The sequence below is a fragment of the Anomaloglossus baeobatrachus genome, chromosome 12 (genome assembly GCF_048569485.1).
Source record: "Anomaloglossus baeobatrachus isolate aAnoBae1 chromosome 12, aAnoBae1.hap1, whole genome shotgun sequence".
In the NCBI taxonomy this organism is placed as follows: Eukaryota; Metazoa; Chordata; class Amphibia; order Anura; family Aromobatidae; genus Anomaloglossus; species Anomaloglossus baeobatrachus.
The window spans coordinates 3,022,972-3,045,445 of record NC_134364.1 but is presented as its reverse complement, the minus strand read 5'-3'; the positions used below and the strand labels follow the sequence as shown (position 1 = coordinate 3,045,445).

The 22,474-nt window shown below is 60.2% G+C and overlaps 1 protein-coding gene across 2 annotated transcripts in view; it reads right to left on the bottom strand.

Annotated features, from left to right (window-relative positions):
• The window catches only part of GSTZ1 (glutathione S-transferase zeta 1), a 25,151-nt gene extending 2,677 nt beyond the window's left edge, over positions 1-22,474 (bottom strand). The window contains exons 1-8 of one of the 2 annotated variants that reach the window (XM_075330886.1): positions 22,391-22,474; positions 6,788-6,839; positions 6,636-6,703; positions 6,479-6,559; positions 4,749-4,874; positions 4,593-4,668; positions 4,400-4,452; positions 4,264-4,313 (exon numbers count right to left, since the gene is read on the bottom strand). In XM_075330886.1, the coding sequence (XP_075187001.1) occupies positions 4,264-4,313; positions 4,400-4,452; positions 4,593-4,668; positions 4,749-4,874; positions 6,479-6,559; positions 6,636-6,703; positions 6,788-6,839; positions 22,391-22,408 (524 nt within the window). In that variant the 5' untranslated portion in view covers positions 22,409-22,474. Of the gene's footprint in view, positions 1-4,263; positions 4,314-4,399; positions 4,453-4,592; positions 4,669-4,748; positions 4,875-6,478; positions 6,560-6,635; positions 6,704-6,787; positions 6,840-19,858; positions 19,961-22,390 lie in introns of those variants that run through there. The other variant, XM_075330887.1, reaches the window with a different exon arrangement.

Genomic DNA, 22,474 nt, shown 5'->3' with positions numbered 1-22,474 from the left:
AGAGACAGAGAGAGAGAGGCTGGCGGGGGTGCCAGGGAGAGAGAGAGAGAGGCTGGCGGGGGTGCCAGGGAGAGAGAGAGAGAGAAAGGCTGGCGGGGGTGCCAGAGAGAGAGAGGCTGGCGGGGGTGCCAGGGAGAGAGACAGAGAGAGAGAGAGATGCTGGCGGGGGTGCCAGAGAGAGAGAGAGGCTGGCGGGGGTGCCAGGGAGAGAGAGAGGCTGGCGGGGGTGCCAGGGAGAGAGAGAGAGAGTCTGGTGGGGGTGCCAGGGAGAGAGACAGAGAGAGAGAGGCTGGCGGGGGTGCCAGGGAGAGAGAGAGAGAGGCTGGCGGGGGTGCCAGGGAGAGAGAGAGAGAGGCTGGCGGGGGTGCCAGGGAGAGAGAGAGAGAGGCTGGCGGGGGTGCCAGGGAGAGAGAGAGAGAGAGAGGCTGGCGGGGGTGCCAGGGAGAGAGAGAGAGAGAGGCTGGCGGGGGTGCCAGGGAGAGAGAGAGAGAGAGGCTGGCGGGTGTGCCAGAGAGAGAGAGTCTGGCGGGGGTGCCAGGGAGAGAGACAAGAGAGAGAGAGAGAGTCTGGCGGGGGTGCCAGAGAGAGAGAGAGAGTCTGGCGGGGGTGCCAGAGAGAGAGACAGAGAGAGAGAGTCTGGCGGGGGTGCCAGGGAGAGAGACAGAGAGAGAGAGGCTGGCGGGGGTGCCAGGGAGAGAGAGAGATGCTGGCGGGGGTGCCAGGGAGAGAGAGAGAGGCTGGCGGGGGTGCCAGGGAGAGAGAGAGAGGCTGGCGGGGGTGCCAGGGAGAGAGAGAGAGAGAGTCTGGCGGGGGTGCCAGGGAGAGAGAGAGAGAGAGTCTGGCGGGGGTGCCAGGGAGAGAGACAGAGAGAGAGATGCTGGCGGGGGTGCCAGAGAGAGAGAGAGAGTCTGGCGGGGGTGCCAGGGAGAGAGAGAGAGAGTCTGGCGGGGGTGCCAGAGAGAGAGAGAGTCTGGCGGGGGTGCCAGAGAGAGAGAGAGAGAGTCTGGCGGGGGTGCCAGAGAGAGAGAGAGAGAGAGTCTGGCGGGGGTGCCAGGGAGAGAGACAGAGAGAGGCTGGCGGGGGTGCCAGGGAGAGAGAGAGAGGCTGGCGGGGGTGCCAGGGAGAGAGAGAGAGAGGCTGGCGGGGGTGCCAGGGAGAGAGAGAGAGAGAGAGTCTGGCGGGGGTGCCAGGGAGAGAGACAGAGAGAGAGAGGCTGGCGGGGGTGCCAGAGAGAGAGTCTGGCGGGGGTGCCAGGGAGAGAGACAGAGAGAGAGATGCTGGCGGGGGTGCCAGGGAGAGAGAGAGAGAGTCTGGCGGGGGTGCCAGGGAGAGAGAGAGAGAGTCTGGCGGGGGTGCCAGGGAGAGAGAGAGAGAGAGAGAGTCTGGCGGGGGTGCCAGAGAGAGCGAGAGAGTCTGGCGGGGGTGCCAGAGAGAGCGAGAGAGAGTCTGGCGGGGGTGCCAGAGAGAGAGAGAGAGAGTCTGGCGGGGGTGCCAGAGAGAGAGAGAGAGAGTCTGGCGGGGGGTGCCAGGGAGAGAGACAGAGAGAGAGAGGCTGGCGGGGGTGCAAGGGAGAGAGAGAGAGAGAGAGAGAGAGGCTGGCGGGGGTGCCAGAGAGAGAGAGAGAGAGAGAGAGAGTCTGGCGGGGGTGCCAGGGAGAGAGACAGAGAGAGAGAGGCTGGCGGGGGTGCCAGAGAGAGAGGCTGGCGGGGGTGCCAGAGAGAGAGAGAGAGGCTGTCGGGGGTGCCAGAGAGAGAGGCTGGCGGGGGTGCCAGGGAGAGAGAGAGAGGCTGGCGGGGGTGCCAGAGAGAGAGAGAGGCTGGCGGGGGTGCCAGAGAGAGAGAGAGTCTGGCGGGGGCGCCAGGGAGAGAGAGAGAGAGTCTGGCGGGGGTGCCAGGGAGAGAGAGAGAGAGTCTGGCGGGGGTGCCAGGGAGAGAGAGAGAGAGAGAGGCTGGCGGGGGTGCCAGGGAGAGAGAGAGAGAGGCTGGCGGGGGTGCCAGGGAGAGAGAGAGAGAAAGAGGCTGGCGGGGGTGCCAGAGAGAGAGAGAGAGTCTGGCGGGGGTGCCAGGGAGAGAGACAGAGAGAGAGAGAGAGAGTCTGGCGGGGGTGCCAGGGAGAGAGAGAGAGGCTGGCGGGGGTGCCAGGGAGAGAGAGAGAGAGGCTGGCGGGGGTGCCAGGGAGAGAGAGAGAGAGTCTGGCGGGGGTGCCAGGGAGAGAGAGAGAGAGTCTGGCGGGGGTGCCAGGGAGAGAGAGAGAGAGTCTGGCGGGGGTGCCAGGGAGAGAGAGAGAGAGAGAGTCTGGCGGGGGTGCCAGGGAGAGAGAGAGAGAGTCTGGCGGGGGTGCCAGGGAGAGAGAGAGAGAGTCTGGCGGGGGTGCCAGGGAGAGAGAGAGAGAGTCTGGCGGGGGTGCCAGGGAGAGAGAGAGAGAGGCTGGCGAGGGTGCCAGGGAGAGAGAGAGAGAGAGGCTGGCGGGGGTGCCAGGGAGAGAGAGAGAGAGGCTGGCGGGGGTGCCAGGGAGAGAGAGAGAGAGAGAGAGAGAGAGGCTGGCGGGGGTGCCAGGGAGAGAGAGAGAAAGAGGCTGGCGGGGGTGCCAGAGAGAGAGAGAGAGTCTGGCGGGGGTGCCAGGGAGAGAGAGAGAGAGAGGCTGGCGGGGGTGCCAGGGAGAGAGAGAGAGAGAGGCTGGCGGGGGTGCCAGGGAGAGAGAGAGAGAGGCTGGCGAGGGTGCCAGGGAGAGAGAGAGAGAGGCTGGCGGGGGTGCCAGGGAGAGAGAGAGAGAGAGAGAGAGAGGCTGGCGGGGGTGCCAGGGAGAGAGAGAGAAAGAGGCTGGCGGGGGTGCCAGAGAGAGAGAGAGAGTCTGGCGGGGGTGCCAGGGAGAGAGACAGAGAGAGAGAGAGAGTCTGGCGGGGGTGCCAGGGAGAGAGACAGAGAGAGAGAGATGCTGGCGGGGGTGCCAGGGAGAGAGAGAGAGGCTGGCGGGGGTGCCAGAGAGAGATGCTGGCGGGGGTGCCAGGGAGAGAGAGAGAGGCTGGCGGGGGTGCCAGAGAGAGAGGCTGGCGGGGGTGCCAGAGAGAGAGAGAGAGGCTGGCGGGGGTGCTAGAGAGAGAGAGTCTGGCGGGGGTGCCAGGGAGAGAGAGAGAGAGTCTGGCGGGGGTGCCAGGGGGAGAGAGAGAGAGAGAGAGAGAGTCTGGCGGGGGTGCCAGGGAGAGAGAGAGAAGCTGGCGGGGGTGCCAGGGAGAGAGACAGAGAGAGAGAGAGAGGCTGGCGGGGGTGCCAGGGAGAGAGAGAGAGAGGCTGGCGGGGGTGCCAGGGAGAGAGAGAGAGAGGCTGGCGGGGGTGCCAGGGAGAGAGAGAGAGAGGCTGGCGGGGGTGCCAGGGAGAGAGGCTGGCGGGGGTGCCAGGGAGAGAGAGAGAGAGAGGCTGGCGGGGGTGCCAGGGAGAGAGAGAGAGAGAGGCTGGCGGGGGTGCCAGAGAGAGAGAGAGAGGCTGGTGGGGGTGCCAGGGAGAGAGAGAGAGAGGCTGTCGGGGGTGCCAGAGAGAGAGAGAGAGGCTGTCGGGGGTGCCAGAGAGAGAGAGAGAGAGAGGCTGGCGGGGGTGCCAGAGAGAGAGAGAGAGAGAGAGGCTGGTGGGGGTGCCAGGGAGAGAGAGAGAGAGGCTGTCGGGGGTGCCAGAGAGAGAGAGAGAGGCTGTCGGGGGTGCCAGAGAGAGAGAGAGAGAGAGGCTGGCGGGGGTGCCAGAGAGAGAGAGAGAGAGAGAGGCTGGCGGGGGTGCCAGAGAGAGAGAGAGAGAGAGTCTTGCGGGGGTGCCAGGGAGAGAGAGAGAGAGAGAGTCTGGCGGGGGTGCCAGGGAGAGAAAGAGAGAGAGTCTGGCGGGGGTGCCAGGGAGAGAGAGAGAGAGAGAGTCTGGCGGGGGTGCCAGGGAGAGAGAGAGAGTCTGGCGGGGGTGCCAGGGAGAGAGAGAGAGAGAGTCTGGCGGGGGTGCCAGGGAGAGAGAGAGTCTGGTGGGGGTGCCAGGGAGAGAGAGAGAGAGAGAGAGAGAGAGTCTGGCGGGGGTGCCAGGGAGAGAGAGAGAGAGTCTGTCGGGGGTGCCAGGGAGAGAGAGAGAGAGTCTGGCGGGGGTGCCAGGGAGAGAGAGAGAGTCTGGCGGGGGTGCCAGGGAGAGAGAGAGAGAGAGTCTGGCGGGGGTGCCAGGGAGAGAGAGTGTGAGTGTCTGGCGGGGGTGCCAGGTAGAGAGAGAGAGGCTGGCGAGGGTGCCACGGACGTTGTCTCACCTGTCGGCGTTGGCCACTTGTGGAACCAGACAAAGATCTGCCATTGTTACCTGTGAACACATGTAGATTGGATGAGTGCGCTGGTGATGTCACCTGCCCCGCCCACGCTGTACCTCGTCACCCGCCCCCGCTGTACCTCGTCACCCACGCAGTACTGTCCGGCTGTATCCTGAAGCAACAACTCTAGAGCTGCAGAAGGAAGACAGGGGTTAAAGGCGGTGCCCAGCTGACGTGACCCTCTGACACTGGCTCCATAAATCCTCTCAATATCCGGTTTCCCCACCTCCATTACACGGCTTTGGTGGTCCACACCTTCTCCCAGATCTCACCTTGGAATCCGCTGGTGATGTAGTGCTGTGCCCACTCCAGCTTTCCGTCTCCCACTCTCTGCAGCACACCCAGGTTCTGGGGAGACAGACAAGTAAGACGAGAAGCGGGGGCTCCCCACCAAACAAAAACCCACTGCGCAGCGGAGTGGTCCTCACCTGCACCGGCTGGATCCCAGAGGCAATGTGGTCACTGATCATCCGACACTGCGCTCTCTTCAGGGGGTCTCTGGGCAATAATGGGGGGTGCGGCCGCGTCTCCTCCAGATACTCAATGATGGCGAGCTGCCGGAAAAAGAGATGGTTACAGCGGAAGGCAAGAACCGTGCCACTCCTCCTTTCACGAGACGGGGGGAACCATGCCGCTCCTCCTCTCACGAGACGGGGGGGAAGTGTGCCGCTCCTCCGCTCACGAGACGGGATGGGGGGGGGGAGCGTGCCGCTCCTCCTCTCACGAGACGGGGGGGGGGAGCGTGCCGCTCCTCCTCTCACGAGACGGGGGGGGAGGAGCGTGCCGCTCCTCCTCTCACGAGACAGGGGGGGGAGCGTGCCGCTCCTCCCCACAAAGACGGGGGAGCCATGCCGCTCCTCCTCTCACGAGACGGGGGGGGGGGGGGGAAGCGTGCCTCTCCTCCTCTCACGAGACGGGGTGGGAAGCGTGCCGCTCCTCCTCTCACGAGACGGGGTGGGAAGCGTGCCGCTCCTCCTCTCACGAGGCGGGGGGAAGCGTGCCGCTTCTCTTTTCACGAGACGGGGGGGGGGGGGGGAAGCGTGCCGCTCCTCTTCTCACGAGACGGGGGGGGGGGGGGAAGCGTGCCGCTTCTCCTCTCACGAGACGGGGGGGGTTTGGGGAGCGTGCCGCTCCTCCTCTCACAAGATGAAGGGGGGGGAGCGTGCTGCTCCTCCTCTCACGAGACGGGGGGGGGGGGGGGGGGAGCGTGCCGCTCCTCCTCTCACGAGATGGGGGGGGGAGCGTGCTGCTCCTCCTCTCACGAGACGGGGGGGGGGGGGGAGCGTGCCGCTTCTCCTCTCACGAGACGGGAGGGACCGTGCCGCTTGTCCTCTCACGAGACGGGGGGTGGGGGGAGCGTGCCGCTCCTTCTCTCACGAGACGGGAGGGACCGTGCCGCTTCTCCTCTCACGAGACGGGAGGGACCGTGCCGCTTGTCCTCTCACGAGACGGGGGGTGGGGGGAGCGTGCCGCTCCTTCTCTCACGAGACGGGGGGGAAGCGTGCGGCGGCTTCTCTCACGAGACGGGGGAAAGCGTGCCACTCCTCCTCTCGCGAGACGGGGGGGAAAGCGTGCCACTCCTCATCTCACGAGACGGGGGGGGGGGGAAAGCGTGCCACTCCTCATCTCACGAGACGAGGGGGGGGGGGAAAGCGTGCCGCTCCTCCTCTCACGAGACGGAGGGGAAGCGTGCCGCTCCTCTTCTCATGAGACTGGGGGGAAGCGTGCCACTCCTCCTCTCATGAGACGGGGGGAGAGCGTGCCACTCCTCCTCTCACGAGACGGGGGGGAAGCGTGCCACTCCTCCTCTCACGAGACGGGGGGGGGGGGGGGAAGCGTGCCACTCCTCCTCTCACGAGACGGGGGGGGGGGGGGAAGCGTGCCACTCCTCCTCTCACGAGACGGGGGGGGGAAGCGTGCCGCTCCTCCTCTCACGAGACGGGGGGGAAGCGTGCCGCTCCTCTTCTCATGAGACTGGGGGGAGAGCGTGTCGCTCCTCCTCTCACGAGACGGGGGGAGAGCGTGTCGCTCCTCCTCTCACAAGATGGGGGGAAACCGTGCCGCTCCTCCTCTGCGAGATGGGGGAACCGTGCCGCTCCTCCTCTGTGAGATGGGGGAAGCGTACCACTCTGGGTGTCATCACACTTGAGACACTCACCGATTGGCTCAGGGTGACACCATCGATCCGCAGCGCCGGCACCTGCTGCATCGGATTCACTCGCTTGTATTCATCCGTACGCTGCAGGGACAAGAGAGAAGATGACGAATCCCCAATACTACAAAGGACTCGTGCGCCCAAGGACCCACGGGCTCACCTGCTGTCCCCCGTCCTGGATCAGATTCACTGGATGCAGGTCGTACTCAAGGCCCTTAAAGGCCAGGGCTGCGGGGACGGAAAAGGGAGAGGACACAAGATGCAGAAGATACCCACCTGATCCCCAACCCAGGAAGAGGGCAGAAAACTCACCAATCCGGACCCTCCACGAGCAGGAACTGCGGAAATAGCTGTACAAGAGGGGCTGAGGGACACAGAGGAAAGGGTCACACACCACCGCACTTACAGGCCCTAAATACCGCCTGTACACCCTATACAACCCCTGTATACCGCCTGTACAACCCCCACTATAGAGCCTGTACCCCCTATACAACCCCTGTATACTGCCTGTACAACCCCCACTATACACACTGTACACCCTATACTACCCCTGTACACCGCCTGTACAACCCCCACTATACACCCTGTACACCCTATACTACCCCTGTATACTGCCTGTACAACCCCCACTATAGAGCCTGTACACCCAATACTACCCCTGTATACCGCCTGTACAACCCCCACTATAGAGCCTGTACACCCAATACTACCCCTGTATACCGCCTGTACAACCCCCACTATAGAGCCTGTACACCCAATACTACCCCTGTATACCGCCTGTACAACCCCCACTATAGAGCCTGTACACCCAATACTACCCCTGTACACCGCCTGTACAACCCCCACTATACACCCTGTACACCCTATACTACCCCTGTATACTGCCTGTACAACCCCCACTATACACCCTGTACCCCTATACAACTCCTGTATACCGCCTGTACACCCTATACTACCCCTGTATACCGCCTGTACAACCCCCACTATAGAGCCTGTACCCCCTATACAACCCCTGTATACTGCCTGTACAACCCCCACTATACACACTGTACACCCTATACTACCCCTGTTCACCGGCTGTACAACCACCACTATACACCCTGTACACCCTATACTACCCCTGTATACTGCCTGTACAACCCCCACTATACACCCTGTACACCCTATACTACCCCTGTATACTGCCTGTACAACCCCCACTATAGAGCCTGTACACCCAATACTACCCCTGTATACCGCCTGTACAACCCCCACTATACACCCTGTACACCCTATACTACCCCTGTATACCGCCTGTACAACCCCCACTATAGAGCCTGTACACCCAATACTACCCCTGTACACCGCCTGTACAACCCCCACTATACACCCTGTACACCCTATACTACCCCTGTATACCGCCTGTACAACCCCCACTATACACCCTTGTCACGAACCACCGGGGGGGTCACTCAGAAATCCCCCGCGCTGGCTACCAGTACGTCACAATCGGGGGGTAACAAGTGGGGGTCACCCCTCCTTTTATACCTCCCGACCGACAGACAGAGCACGTGACGCGCTCTCTAGCGCCCCTCTTATAGTCAGGCCAATTATGGAATTGCCCGACAATAAGCAAGGAGGCCGCTATACTACTTATGCCGATTATTGAAGGGTCCCCGGTGAGAGTAGGGTATATATTCCCCCGACCTCCGCGGGCGGAATATATAAAACCTCCCCGAATCTCACTGGCCTCCCCACAATAATCCTTGGCACAACTCGCTGCCACCAACCGCTTCACGGTAACTATTAGCCGAACACACAGACGTGGGATTCAAGATCGAGATAACAGAACAGCCCAAGATTAATTATATAATTTAATCGGCCTAAAGCCACACTAGAAACTACAATATATACAATAGGGAATCTACAGAATATACATATGTCAGAGTACAGTTACAATCAAAGCATGGGTTACAAACAGGCATACACAGTTCCAGCAGTTACCTTGTGCGTCTGGCCACAGGGGGGCGCTGTAGACCAGGTTTCCAGGAACTCCCTCACAGGTCTTTCCCAACCAGGCCCCCGAGCAAAAGAACACTGGAAAATGGCCGAAGTAGGGTTATCAACCTGGGCAAATCCAGGTCCCCTCCTACCTTAGTGACCTCAGAGGGAGCACTGCTCCACCCCTGGCTGGAGTTATGGACAAAATCCACAACATGGAATATGGCCATAACTTGGCCTGGGAGCGTCGTAGGCGGACGCCGACGCTCTCATTGTGACAGCTATGAATTTAGCTACAGAACGAGAGGACTCATGACTTGTCTACTAGTTCCCCATTGGCTGATATCACGCCTGGGGTATTTCCCCAGGTCCTGCTCCCATAAAAAGGGTGTGCCAGCATCGTCCGCATGCGGAGACACCATTTTTATGGTTGCCATATTTATCGGAAATATGGCTTGCGAGATATGAACCATTTTTTACTGGAGTCGTCCTGTCTGGATACTTCCAAGCTTGCTAACTAGATAGCAGCCCCTACTACAGGGTCACGGCAGGGAGTCATCCTGTGTCCATTGTTCCCACATCACCTAATCTCCATATCACAGGAGATGGCCATGGGATGTGTTGCTAGGATGTGACACCTTCACAGATGCTGGACATCTGAGAACAAGAAGGGAGGGGGCACTGCCATGGAGTGATGAGAGCGATTATGACTGGAAGTCATAATTCATCTTCATATCCCAGGGTTTGCCTCACACCTCCCCCCTTTTGAGGGCGCTAGGGGGCAGCACACTCCGGTGTTCCCCCGTGCGCCCGTCCGCGACCTCTCCTTGTCGGGACAGCCCGTCTGCGTTACCGTGGTCCCGGCCCCTTTTGTGTCGAATGGTGAAGTTGTATTGCTGGAGCGCCAGGCTCCATCGCAACAACCTGCCATTCGTCCCGGAGACAGTGTGTAACCAGCTGAGGGGATTGTGGTCCGTCTCCACGATGAAGTGGCGCCCGTATAGATAGGGTTGCAGACGCTGCAGAGCCCACACTATGGCTAGGCATTCCTTCTCCATTGTGGAATAGGCTACTTCCCTCGGTAACAGCTTCCTGCTCAGGTACAAGACTGGGTGCTCTTGGCTCGCAGAGTCCACCTGGCTGAGTACCGCACCGAGGCCGAAGTCACTGGCGTCGGTCTGTACTACAAACGGCCGCGTGAAGTCGGCTGCCTGTAGCACGGGTGGGCTGGACAGGGCGTCCTTTAGGGCCCGGAAGGCTGTCTCGCAGTCCATTGTCCAATCGACTGCAGAGGGCAGCTTCTTCTTGGTGAGGTCCGTCAAGGGCTTTGCCAGGCTACTATAGCATGGAACAAACCTCCTATAGTACCCAGCGGTCCCCAAGAAGGACATCACCTGCTTCTTGGTCCTGGGGGTGGGCCAGGACGCGATGGCTTCCACTTTCTCAGGCTCGGGCTTCAGTGTTCTCCCGCCTACCCGGTGACCGAGGTACTGGACCTCGCTCATGGCCAGCTGACACTTTCCCGGCTTGATGGTCAAACCTGCCTGGTGGATCCGCCTGAGCACCTGTGCTAGATGCTCTAGGTGATCTTCCCAGGTGGGACTGAAGACGGCAATGTCATCCAGGTACGCGGCCGCGTACCCTTCAAGTCCCTTGAGCAGGGTGTTGACCATCCGCTGGAAGGTGGCAGGGGCATTCCTCATCCCGAATGGCATCACCGTGGACTCGTACAGTCCAAATGGGGTAATAAAGGCAGAGCGTTCCCTGGCCTTGCGAGTCAGGGGGATCTGGCAATATCCCCGGCTCAGATCCATGATGGTCAGGTACTGAGCCCCGGCCAACTGATCGAGCAGGTCATCGATGCGTGGCATTGGGTACGCATCGGCGACCGTGACAGCATTGAGCCCCCTGTAGTCCACGCAGAACCGAGTGGTTCGGTCCTTCTTAGGGACGAGGACTACAGGCGAGGCCCAAGCGCTGTTGGATGCCTGGATCACCCCCAGCTTCAGCATCTCGTCAATCTCCTGGCGCATGTGTTGCTGCACCTCCAGGGAGACCCGATATGCTGAACGCCGGATCGGGGGATGATCCCCAGTGTCCACGTGATGGACAGCCAAGTCAGTCCTTCCGGGCTGGTTGGTAAACAACCCCCGGAAGGGGTGTAGGGTGGCCCACAGCTGGGACCGTTGGTCCTCCAAGAGCTGGTGGCCAACCTCCACATCCTCAATGGATCCGCCTGCCCTAACCTGGGCTAGCATATCCAAGAGGGTTTCCGCTTCTCCCTCCTCGGGCAGGTTGCACACGGGGAGCGCACATGCCTCCCGCTCATGATGTGCCTTCATCATGTTCACATGGAAGGGCTTCCGCCTTCCACGGGCAGGGTCCAGGGTGACCAGGTACGTTACAGGGTTGAGCTGCTGGTACACGAGGTATGGGCCTTCCCAGGCTGCCTGAAGCTTGTCCTGTGGTACGGGGACCAGTACCCACACCTTTTGACCCACTTGGTAGGTCCTCTCACAAGCGTTCTGGTCGTACCAACGCTTCTGATCGGCCTGGGCTTGAGCCATATTGTCGTGTACCAGTTGCGTCAAGGCCTGCATTTTGTCCCGGAAGCGCATGACATACTCGATAACCGACACTCCAGGGGTGGCCAAATCCCCTTCCCAAGCCTCTTTCACCAGAGCCAGGGGGCCCCGCACACGTCGCCCGTACAGGAGCTCAAACGGTGAGAATCCTGTTGAGGCCTGTGGAACCTCCCGGTAAGCAAATAACAGGTGTGGGAGATACCGCTCCCAGTCACGCCCATGGGAGTCGACCAACATCTTAAGCATCTGCTTTAAGGTGCCATTAAACCGCTCGCACAGGCCATTAGTCTGTGGATGGTACGGGCTGGCCACCAGATGTCGCACCTGGACTTGCTTACAGAGGGCCTCCATCAGCTGGGACATGAATTGGGTCCCCCGGTCAGTGAGCATTTCCTGGGGAAAACCCACTCGGGAGAAAATCTCCAGCAATGCGGTGGCCACCTTGTCAGCCCGAATGGACGACAAGGCCACTGCTTCTGGGTACCGGGTGGCATAGTCCACTACCGTCAGTATGAAGCGTTTCCCGGAGCTGCTGGGGATGGCCAGCGGGCCGACCAGATCCACAGCCACCCTCCTGAAAGGCTCATCGATGATTGGCAGAGATACTAGTGGGGCTTTGGGGTGTGGCCCCGCCTTCCCCACTCTCTGACAGGTTTCACACGAACGGCAGTAGGCAGCCACATCGGCCCCCATTTTTGGCCAGTAGAAATGCTGGTTTAACCTGGCCTTGGTCTTAGCGATCCCTAGGTGTCCGGCCATCGGAATCTCATGTGCGATCCGCAACAACTCCGTCCGGAACGGATAGGGTACCACCAACTGTCGGTCCCTGGGCCACGCCTCCGGTGAACCCTGCTGGACCGTGGCCCGGTACAGCCGTCCTTGGTCCCAGACCACTCGCTCCGGGTCCGAGTCCGAGGGAGGCTGTGCCGCCTGCTCCTTAAGAGCTTTCAGGCTGTCGTCAGCTTCTAACGCTGCCTGAAACCCCTGACTAGATGTGGCCAGAATCGACGAGACTGTCACATCTTCAGTCAGTACCCCGGGACCTGTGTCCTGGCCTCCACCTGACTCGGCTGCCACTTGGTCAGAAGGGGAAGAGCTATCGGACCTCCGGGAGGCCCCTTGGCTTCCAGCACTCCCACTGCGGGTGACAGCGGCCACAGCCGCTGCGACCGTGGGTCGTGCCTGCTCCTCCTCCGTTCCTGACCAAGTCGCCGGTTCAGGCAGACCTACCTGGCTTCCTGACACCCCGGTTGTGGGGGAACCATGCACCGAGATCTTACCTGGGAGCACTTCCGCTCCTGGACCGGCCCCAATCTCACCTGCCTGTTCCCCTCCTGCAGCAACAGAACCCCGCTGTGAAATCTCTGGGGACCCCACATTTGCTGTGGTAGCCCCCACCCCACACACTGGTCCTCCCCCTGCAGCACCCTGCTCTCTGCTTATCCCTGCAGAGGGCAACAGATCCCAGCTCACTGGCTGGTTACTTGTAGAGGCATTGTCACACCTTTCTCTGACCCCCTCCCCTGTCACAGCTGCCGCTGTGTGTGTGTCTATGGTGTCTGTGCAAGCAGAAATATCAGAGTTCACTCCCTCCTCCCTTACATCATTCATAGATAACACATTAACATTGTTAGGAGTCATGTCAGTACGGGCTGAAGGTTCAGCCCTTGGGGGGGGCCCAAACTGGGAGGTTATCTGCCCCAAATCTGTCCCAAGTAGCACGTTTGCAGGGATCCGATCAGTTACCCCCACCTCCCTCACCCCTCGCCCTGCGCCCCAGTCCACATAAATGTCAGCAACAGGCAGCGCCGGGTCAATGCCTCCAATCCCGGAGACAGCGAGGGTTTTTCCCGGGATCAAGTCTTGGGGGGACACCATGTCAGGCCGCACCCGAGTCACCTCCGAGGCGCTGTCTCGCAGTCCTATGGTCACAGACCGGCCGACGGTGACAGGTTGGAAGCTGTCCAGGGACCTACCACCACCCCCACCCACACAATACACCTTGGGCGGCCCTTGGGACGGGGACGGAGCCGGGGCCTTGGGACGCTGAGGGCACATGGCCTTGAAGTGTCCAGGTAAGTTGCACTGGTGGCACCGTCTTGGTTCTGCCACGGGCCTGGAGAGGGGAGTTGAGGGGGACACCCCCTGCAGTCTAGGGGCAGGTGGGGCAGTCGCAGAGTTCATCTTACCCCCTCTCCAGGTGCTGCTGGTGGCTGCTCTCCTGGCCTCAGGAGCCCGATTGTTGGTGTAGTCATCGGCCAGGGCAGCTGTAGCCGTGGACCCCTTTGGCTTCTGGTCTCGGATGAACTGGCGGAGATCCTCAGGGCAGTTCCACAAGAGTTGCTCCGTGATGAACAAGTCCAGGATCTCCGGTCCGGTGGAAAGCTGCAGGCCTTGGGTCCAGTGGTCGGCAGCTCGGGCAAGTGCCCGCCGGTGGTCAGCCCAGGAGTCCTTTGGTCCCTTTTGCAGGGTCCGGAACTTCTTGCGGTAGGACTCTGGAGTGAGGTTGTACTGTTGGATCAGGGCCCGCTTGATGGTGTCGTAGCCCTGATCTGCCTCAGCAGGCAAGTCCCCAAGGATATCCAGGGCCTTACCCCTTAGACGGGGGGTCAGGTATTTGGCCCACTGATCCTTGTCCAGATGGTGCTGCAAGCAAGTCCGTTCAAAAGCAGTCAGGAAAGAGTCCAAGTCTCCATCCTTCTCCAGCACTGGGAAGTCCTCAACACGGACCTTTGGAAGTTTGGTGTTTTGAAGGTCACATGTGGCTGATGAGGGCCGGAGCTGAGCTAGCTGCAGCTGGTAGTCACGGTCTGCCTGTCGCTCTCGCTCTCGCTCTTCACGCGCTGCCTGCCGCTCCGCAGCCTCACGCGCTGCTTGCCGTTCCGCAGCCTCAGCGTCACGCGCTGCTTGCCGCTCCGCAGCCTCAGCGTCACGCGCTGCCTGTCGCCCACGCTCGGCCATGAGTATCTCGTAGGTATCCCGGTCTCCAGCCATAAGCCTGGCCAAGGCAGCTTGAAGGAGGGCCTCTGCACCTCTCAGGCCGGAGGGATTGGCAAGTGGTGATCTGCGGCACGCTGCAGAGCCAGGTGATTCACTGTCCATTGCAGAGCGGAGGGCTGGCATCTGGCTCGTTGAGGACCCTTGGGTGAGCTGCTCCTCATCTTGTCCATAATTGCCAGGTTGTGCGCTGTCCTCTGCAGAACGGTTTTCTGGCGTCGAGCTCCTGGAGGACTCGTGGGCAACCTCCTCATTACTGTCCACAGCACCGTCCTCCCTCTCTTCGGCTCCTGCTTTAGCATTGGCCAGTTGCCTAGCTCTGCTCCTGGTGCCATCAGCCATTCTTGCAGACTTTTGGTCACTGACACAGAACTGACACCTGATGCCTCCACACACCTTACAGTATCTGCACTCTGACACTCTAGTGTTGAGCTAATCTGAAGACCCCAGCAGCCACAGCTGCTGCAGGCAGTCTTTAGTGTCTGGGAGTATGGGTCTCACACTCACACACACTATTATCTCGATCCCACCGCTATGCCACCAATATGTCACGAACCACCGGGAGGGGTCACTCAGAAATCCCCCGCGCTGGCTACCAGTACGTCACAATCGGGGGGTAACAAGTGGGGGTCACCCCTCCTTTATACCTCCCGACCGACAGACAGAGCACGTGACGCGCTCTCTAGCGCCCCTCTTATAGTCAGGCCAATTATGGAATTGCCCGACAATAAGCAAGGAGGCCGCTATACTACTTATGCCGATTATTGAAGGGTCCCCGGTGAGAGTAGGGTATATATTCCCCCGACCTCCGCGGGCGGAATATATAAAACCTCCCCGAATCTCACTGGCCTCCCCACAATAATCCTTGGCACAACTCGCTGCCACCAACCGCTTCACGGTAACTATTAGCCGAACACACAGACGTGGGATTCAAGATCGAGATAACAGAACAGCCCAAGATTAATTATATAATTTAATCGGCCTAAAGCACACTAGAAACTACAATATATACAATAGGGAATCTACAGAATATACATATGTCAGAGTACAGTTACAATCAAAGCATGGGTTACAAACAGGCATACACAGTTCCAGCAGTTACCTTGTGCGTCTGGCCACAGGGGGGCGCTGTAGACCAGGTTTCCAGGAACTCCCTCACAGGTCTTTCCCAACCAGGCCCCCGAGCAAAAGAACACTGGAAAATGGCCGAAGTAGGGTTATCAACCTGGGCAAATCCAGGTCCCCTCCTACCTTAGTGACCTCAGAGGGAGCACTGCTCCACCCCTGGCTGGAGTTATGGACAAAATCCACAACATGGAATATGGCCATAACTTGGCCTGGGAGCGTCGTAGGCGGACGCCGACGCTCTCATTGTGACAGCTATGAATTTAGCTACAGAACGAGAGGACTCATGACTTGTCTACTAGTTCCCCATTGGCTGATATCACGCCTGGGGTATTTCCCCAGGTCCTGCTCCCATAAAAAGGGTGTGCCAGCATCGTCCGCATGCGGAGACACCATTTTTATGGTTGCCATATTTATCGGAAATATGGCTTGCGAGATATGAACCATTTTTTACTGGAGTCGTCCTGTCTGGATACTTCCAAGCTTGCTAACTAGATAGCAGCCCCTACTACAGGGTCACGGCAGGGAGTCATCCTGTGTCCATTGTTCCCACATCACCTAATCTCCATATCACAGGAGATGGCCATGGGATGTGTTGCTAGGATGTGACACCTTCACAGATGCTGGACATCTGAGAACAAGAAGGGAGGGGGCACTGCCATGGAGTGATGAGAGCGATTATGACTGGAAGTCATAATTCATCTTCATATCCCAGGGTTTGCCTCACATACAACCCCCACTATACACCCTGTACACCCTATACTACCCCTGTATACCGCCTGTACAACCCCCACTATACACCCTGTACACCCTATACTACCCCTGTATACTGCCTGTACAACCCCCACTATACACACTGTACACCCTATACTAACCCTGTACACCGCCTGTACAACCCCCACTATACACCCTGTACACCCTATACTAACCCTGTACACCGCCTGTACAACCCCCACTATACACCCTGTACACCCTATACTACCCCTGTATACTGCCTGTACAACCCCCACTATACACCCTGTACCCACTATACAACCCCTGTATACCGCCTGTACACCCTATACTACCCCTGTATACCGCCTGTACAACCCCCACTATACACCCTGTACCCCCTATACTACCCCTGTGTACTGCCTGTACACCCTATACTACTCCTATATACCGCCTGTACAACCCCCACTATAGAGCCTGTACACCCAATACTACCCCTGTATACCGCCTGTACACCCTATACAACCCCTGTATACCGCCTGTACACCCTATACAACCCCTAAATACCGCCTGTACCCCCTATACTACCCCTGTATACTGCCTGTACAACCCCCACTATAGAGCCTGTACCCCCTATACTACCCCTGTATACTGCCTGTACAAACCCCACTATAGAGCCTGTACACCCAATACTACCCCTGTATACCGCCTGTACACCCTATACAACCCCTGTATACCGCCTGTACACCCTATACAACCCCTAAATACCGCCTGTACCCCCTATACTACCCCTGTATACTGCCTGTACAACCCCCACTATAGAGCCTGTACCCCCTATACTACCCCTGTATACTGCCTGTACAAACCCCACTATAGAGCCTGTACACGCTATACTACCCCTGTATACTGCCTGTACACCCAATACTACCCCTGTATACCGCCTGTACACCCTATACAACCCCTAAATACCGCCTGTACACCCTATACTACCCCTGTATACTGCCTGTACAACCCCCACTATAGAGCCTGTACCCCCTATACTACCCCTGTATACTGCCTGTACAACCCCCACTATAGAGCCTGTACCCCCTATACAACCCCTGTATACCGCCTGTACACCCTATCCTTCCCCTGTATACTGCCTGTACACCCTATACAACCCCTAAATACCGCCTGTACACCCTATACTACTCCTGTATACCGCCTGTACAACCCCCACTATACACCCTGTACCCCCTATACTACCCCTGTACAGCGCCTGTACAACCCCCACTATACACCCTGTACACCCTATACTACCCCTGTATACTGCCTGTACACCCTATACTACCCCTGTATACTGCATGTACCCCAGCACAATGTACAACCCCCACTATACACCTTGTACTCCCTATACAACCCCTGTATACCGCCTGTATACCCTATACTACCCCTGTATACTGCCTGTACACCCTATACTGCCCCTGTATACTGCATGTACCCCAGCACAATGTACAACCCCCACTACACACCTTGTACTCCCTATACAACCCCTGTATACCCTATACTACCCCTTTATACTGCCTGTACAACCCCCACTATAGAGCCTGTACCCCGTATACAACCCCTGTATACTGCCTGTACACCCTATACTACCCCGTTATACTGCCTGTACAACCCCCACTATACAGCCTGTACACGCTATACTACCCCTGTATACCGCCTGTATACCCTATACTACCCCTGTATACTGCCTCTATACCCTATACTACCCCTGTATACCCTATACTACCCCTGTATACTGCCTGTATACCCTATACTACCCCTGTATACTGCCTGTATACCCTATACTACCCCTGTATACTGCCTGTATACCCTATACTACCCCTGTATACTGCCTGGATACCCTATACTACCCCTGTATACTGCCTGTATACCCTATACTACCCCTGTATACTGCCTGTACAACCCCCACTATACAGCCTGTACCCCGTATACAACCCCTGTATACCGCCTGTACACCCTATACTACTCCTGTATACTGCATGTACCCCAGCACAATGTACAACCCCCACTATACACCCTATACAGCCCAACAAACTGCATGTACCCCGGCGCGATACACAGCCCCCGACACGCAGCCCGTCCCCGGCGCGATACACAGCCCCCGACACGCAGCCCGTCCCCCGGCGCGATACACAGCCCCCGACACGCAGCCCGTACCCCGGCGCGATACACAGCCCCCGACACGCAGCCCGTACCCCGGCGCGATACACAGCCCCCGACACGCAGCCCGTACCTCGGCGCGATACACAGCCCCCGACACGCAGCCCGTACCTCGGCGCGATACACAGCCCCCGACACGCAGCCCGTACCTCGGCGCGATACACAGCCCCCGACACGCAGCCCGTCCCCGGCGCGATACACAGCCCCCGACACGCAGCCCGTCCCCCGGCGCGATACACAGCCCCCGACACGCAGCCCGTACCCCGGCGCGATACACAGCCCCCGACACGCAGCCCGTACCCCGGCGCGATACACAGCCCCCGACACGCAGCCCGTACCTCGGCGCGATACACAGCCCCCGACACGCAGCCCGTCCCCCGGCGCGATACACAGCCCCCGACACGCAGCCCGTACCTCGGCGCGATACACAGCCCCCGACACGCAGCCCGTACCTCGGCGCGATACACAGCCCCCGACACGCAGCCCGTACCCCGGCGCGATACACAGCCCGTACCCGGGCGCGATACACAGCCCCCGACACGCAGCCCGTACCCGGGCGCGATACACAGCCCCCGACACGCAGCCCGTCCCCCGGCGCGATACACAGCCCCCGACACACAGCCCGTCCCCCGGCGCGATACACAGCCCCCGACACGCAGCCCGTCCCCCGGCGCGATACACAGCCCCTGACACGCAGCCCGTCCCCCGGCGCGATACACAGCCCGTACCCGGGCGCGATACACAGCCCGTACCCGGGCGCGATACACAGCCCCCGACACGCAGCCCGTCCCCCGGCGCGATACACAGCCCCCGACACGCAGCCCGTCCCCCGGCGCGATACACAGCCCCCGACACGCAGCCCGTACGTCGGCGCGATACACAGCCCCCGACACGCAGCCCGTCCCCCGGCGCGATACACAGCCCCCGACACGCAGCCCGTCCCCCGGCGCGATACACAGCCCCCGACACGCAGCCCGTACCTCGGCGCGATACACAGCCCCCGACACGCAGCCCGTCCCCTGGCGCGATACACAGCCCCCGACACGCAGCCCGTCCCCTGGCGCGATACACAGCCCCCGACACGCAGCCCGTACCTCGGCGCAATACACAGCCCCCGACACGCAGCCCGTCCCCCGGCGCGATACACAGCCCCCGACACGCAGCCCGTCCCCCGGCGCGATACACAGCCCCCGACACGCAGCCCGTACCTCGGCGCGATACACAGCCCCCGACACGCAGCCCATCCCCCGGCGCGATACACAGCCCCCGACACGCAGCCCGTACCTCGGCGCGATACACAGCCCCCGACACGCAGCCCGTACCCGGGCGCGATACACAGCCCCCGACACGCAGCCCGTACCCGGGCGCGATACACAGCCCCCGACACGCAGCCCATCCCCCGGCGCGATACACAGCCCCCGACACGCAGCCCGTACCTCGGCGCGATACACAGCCCCCGACACGCAGCCCGTCCCCCGGCGCGATATCCCCCGGCGTGATACACAGCCCCCGACACGCAGCCCATCCCCCGGCGCGATACACAGCCCCCGACACGCAGCCCGTACCTCGGCGCGATACACAGCCCCCGACACGCAGCCCGTACCTCGGCGCGATACACAGCCCCCGACACGCAGCCCGTCCCCCGGCGCGATACACAGCCCCCGACACGCAGCCCGTCCCCCGGCGCGATACACAGCCCCCGACACGCAGCCCGTACCCCAGCACGATACGATACACAGCCCGTAACCCAGCGCAATATAAAGTCCCCGTAGCAAGTCACCTTTTCCACAGCTGCCATTGCTGAACATAAAGGGGAGATTCTCCTCTGACCAATCTGCAGTCCCCGGGATCCTCCTCCCCCGAAGTCTGCTCCATGTGTGACACATTACTGAGCAAAGTGCAAGCAGCCGCAATGATCTGCAGCCCAGAGTCCCAGAAGGCAGAGTAATAGACGCTGTGTATATGGAGGAGGACGGGGATCACACCGGTGTATATGGAGGAGGACGGGGATCACACGGGTGTATATGGAGGAGGACGGGGATCACACCGGTGTATATGGAGGAGGACGGGGATCACACGGGTGTATACGGAGGAGGACGGGGATCACACCGGTGTATATGGAGGAGGACGGGGATCACACGGGTGTATACGGAGGAGGACGGGGATCACACCGGTGTATACGGAGGAGGACGGGGATCACACCGGTGTATATGGAGGAGGACGGGGATCTCCGTATACACCGGTGTGATCCCCATCCTCCCCCGTATACATCGGTGTATTCCCCATCCTCCTCCATATACACCGGTGTGATCCCCGTCCTCCTCCATATACACCGGTGTAATCCCCGTCCTCCTCCATATACACCCGGGTGATCCCCGTCCTCCTCCGTATACACCCGTGTGATCCCCGTCCTCCTCCGTATACACCGGTGTGATCCCCGTCCTCCTCCGTATACACCCGTGTGATCCCCGTCCTCCCCCGTATACACCCGTGTGATCCCCGTCCTCCCCCGTATACACCGGTGTGATCCCCGTCCTCCCCCGTATACACCCGTGTGATCCCCGTCCTCCCCCGTATACACCCGTGTGATCCCCGTCCTCCCCCGTATACACCCGTGTGATCCCCGTCCTCCCCCGTATACACCGGTGTGATCCCCGTCCTCCCCCGTATACACCCGTGTGATCCCTGTCCTCCCCCGTATACACCTGTGTAATCCCCATCCTTCCCCGTATACACCCGGGTGATCCCCGTCCTCCTCCGTATACACCCGTGTGATCCCCGTCCTCCTCCGTATACACCGGTGTGATCCCCGTCCTCCTCCGTATACACCCGTGTGATCCCCGTCCTCCTCCGTATACACCCGTGTGATCCCCGTCCTCCTCCGTATACACCCGTGTGATCCCCGTCCTCCTCCGTATACACCCGTGTGATCCCCGTCCTCCTCCGTATACACCCGTGTGATCCCCGTCCTCCTCCGTATACACCCGTGTGATCCCCGTCCTCCTCCGTATACACCCGTGTGATCCCCGTCCTCCTCCGTATACACCCGTGTGATCCCCGTCCTCCTCCGTATACACCCGTGTGATCCCCGTCCTCCTCCGTATACACCGGTGTAATCCCCGTCCTCCTCCGTATACACCCGTGTGATCCCCGTCCTCCTCCGTATACACCGGTGTAATCCCCGTCCTCCTCCGTATACACCCGTGTGATCCCCGTCCTCCTCCGTATACACCGGTGTAATCCCCGTCCTCCTCCGTATACACCCGTGTGATCCCCGTCCTCCTCCGTATACACCCGTGTGATCCCCGTCCTCCTCCGTATACACCCGTGTGATCCCCGTCCTCCTCCGTATACACCCGTGTAATCCCCGTCCTCCTCCGTATACACCCGTGTGATCCCCGTCCTCCTCCGTATACACCCGTGTGATCCCCGTCCTCCTCCGTATACACCCGTGTGATCCCCGTCCTCCTCCGTATACACCCGTGTGATCCCCGTCCTCCTCCGTATACACCCGTGTGATCCCCGTCCTCCTCCGTATACACCCGTGTGATCCCCGTCCTCCTCCGTATACACCCGTGTGATCCCCGTCCTCCTCCGTATACACCCGTGTGATCCCCGTCCTCCTCCGTATACACCCGTGTGATCCCCGTCCTCCTCCGTATACACCCGTGTGATCCCCGTCCTCCTCCGTATACACCGGTGTAATCCCTGTCCTCCTCCGTATACACCCGTGTGATCCCCGTCCTCCTCCGTATACACCGGTGTAATCCCCGTCCTCCTCCGTATACACCCGTGTGATCCCCGTCCTCCTCCGTATACACCGGTGTAATCCCCGTCCTCCTCCGTATACACCCGTGTGATCCCCGTCCTCCTCCGTATACACCCGTGTGATCCCCGTCCTCCTCCGTATACACCCGTGTGATCCCCGTCCTCCTCCGTATACACCCGTGTAATCCCCGTCCTCCTCCGTATACACCCGTGTGATCCCCGTCCTCCTCCGTATACACCCGTGTGATCCCCGTCCTCCTCCGTATACACCCGTGTGATCCCCGTCCTCCTCCGTATACACCCGTGTGATCCCCGTATATACTCTTGTGATCCCCGTCCTCCTCCGTATACACCCGTATACACTCTTGTGATCCCCGTCCTCCCCCGTATACACCTGGATTACACCGCTGTATACGGAGGAGGACGGGGATTACATCGGGTACAACTCCTCCTGTCAGTGATTGTACAGTATCCCTCTGGTCACTACAAGTCCCAGAATGCCGTTGATCACGTGAGACTCCGCTCTGATGATTCAGCCTCTTACCCGCCCTGTGGCCGCCATGTTTCTGTCGCCTCCTCCTGCTCCGCCCTCACAAACGTGGCAGCGGCGGCCATGTTACTGGAGTCC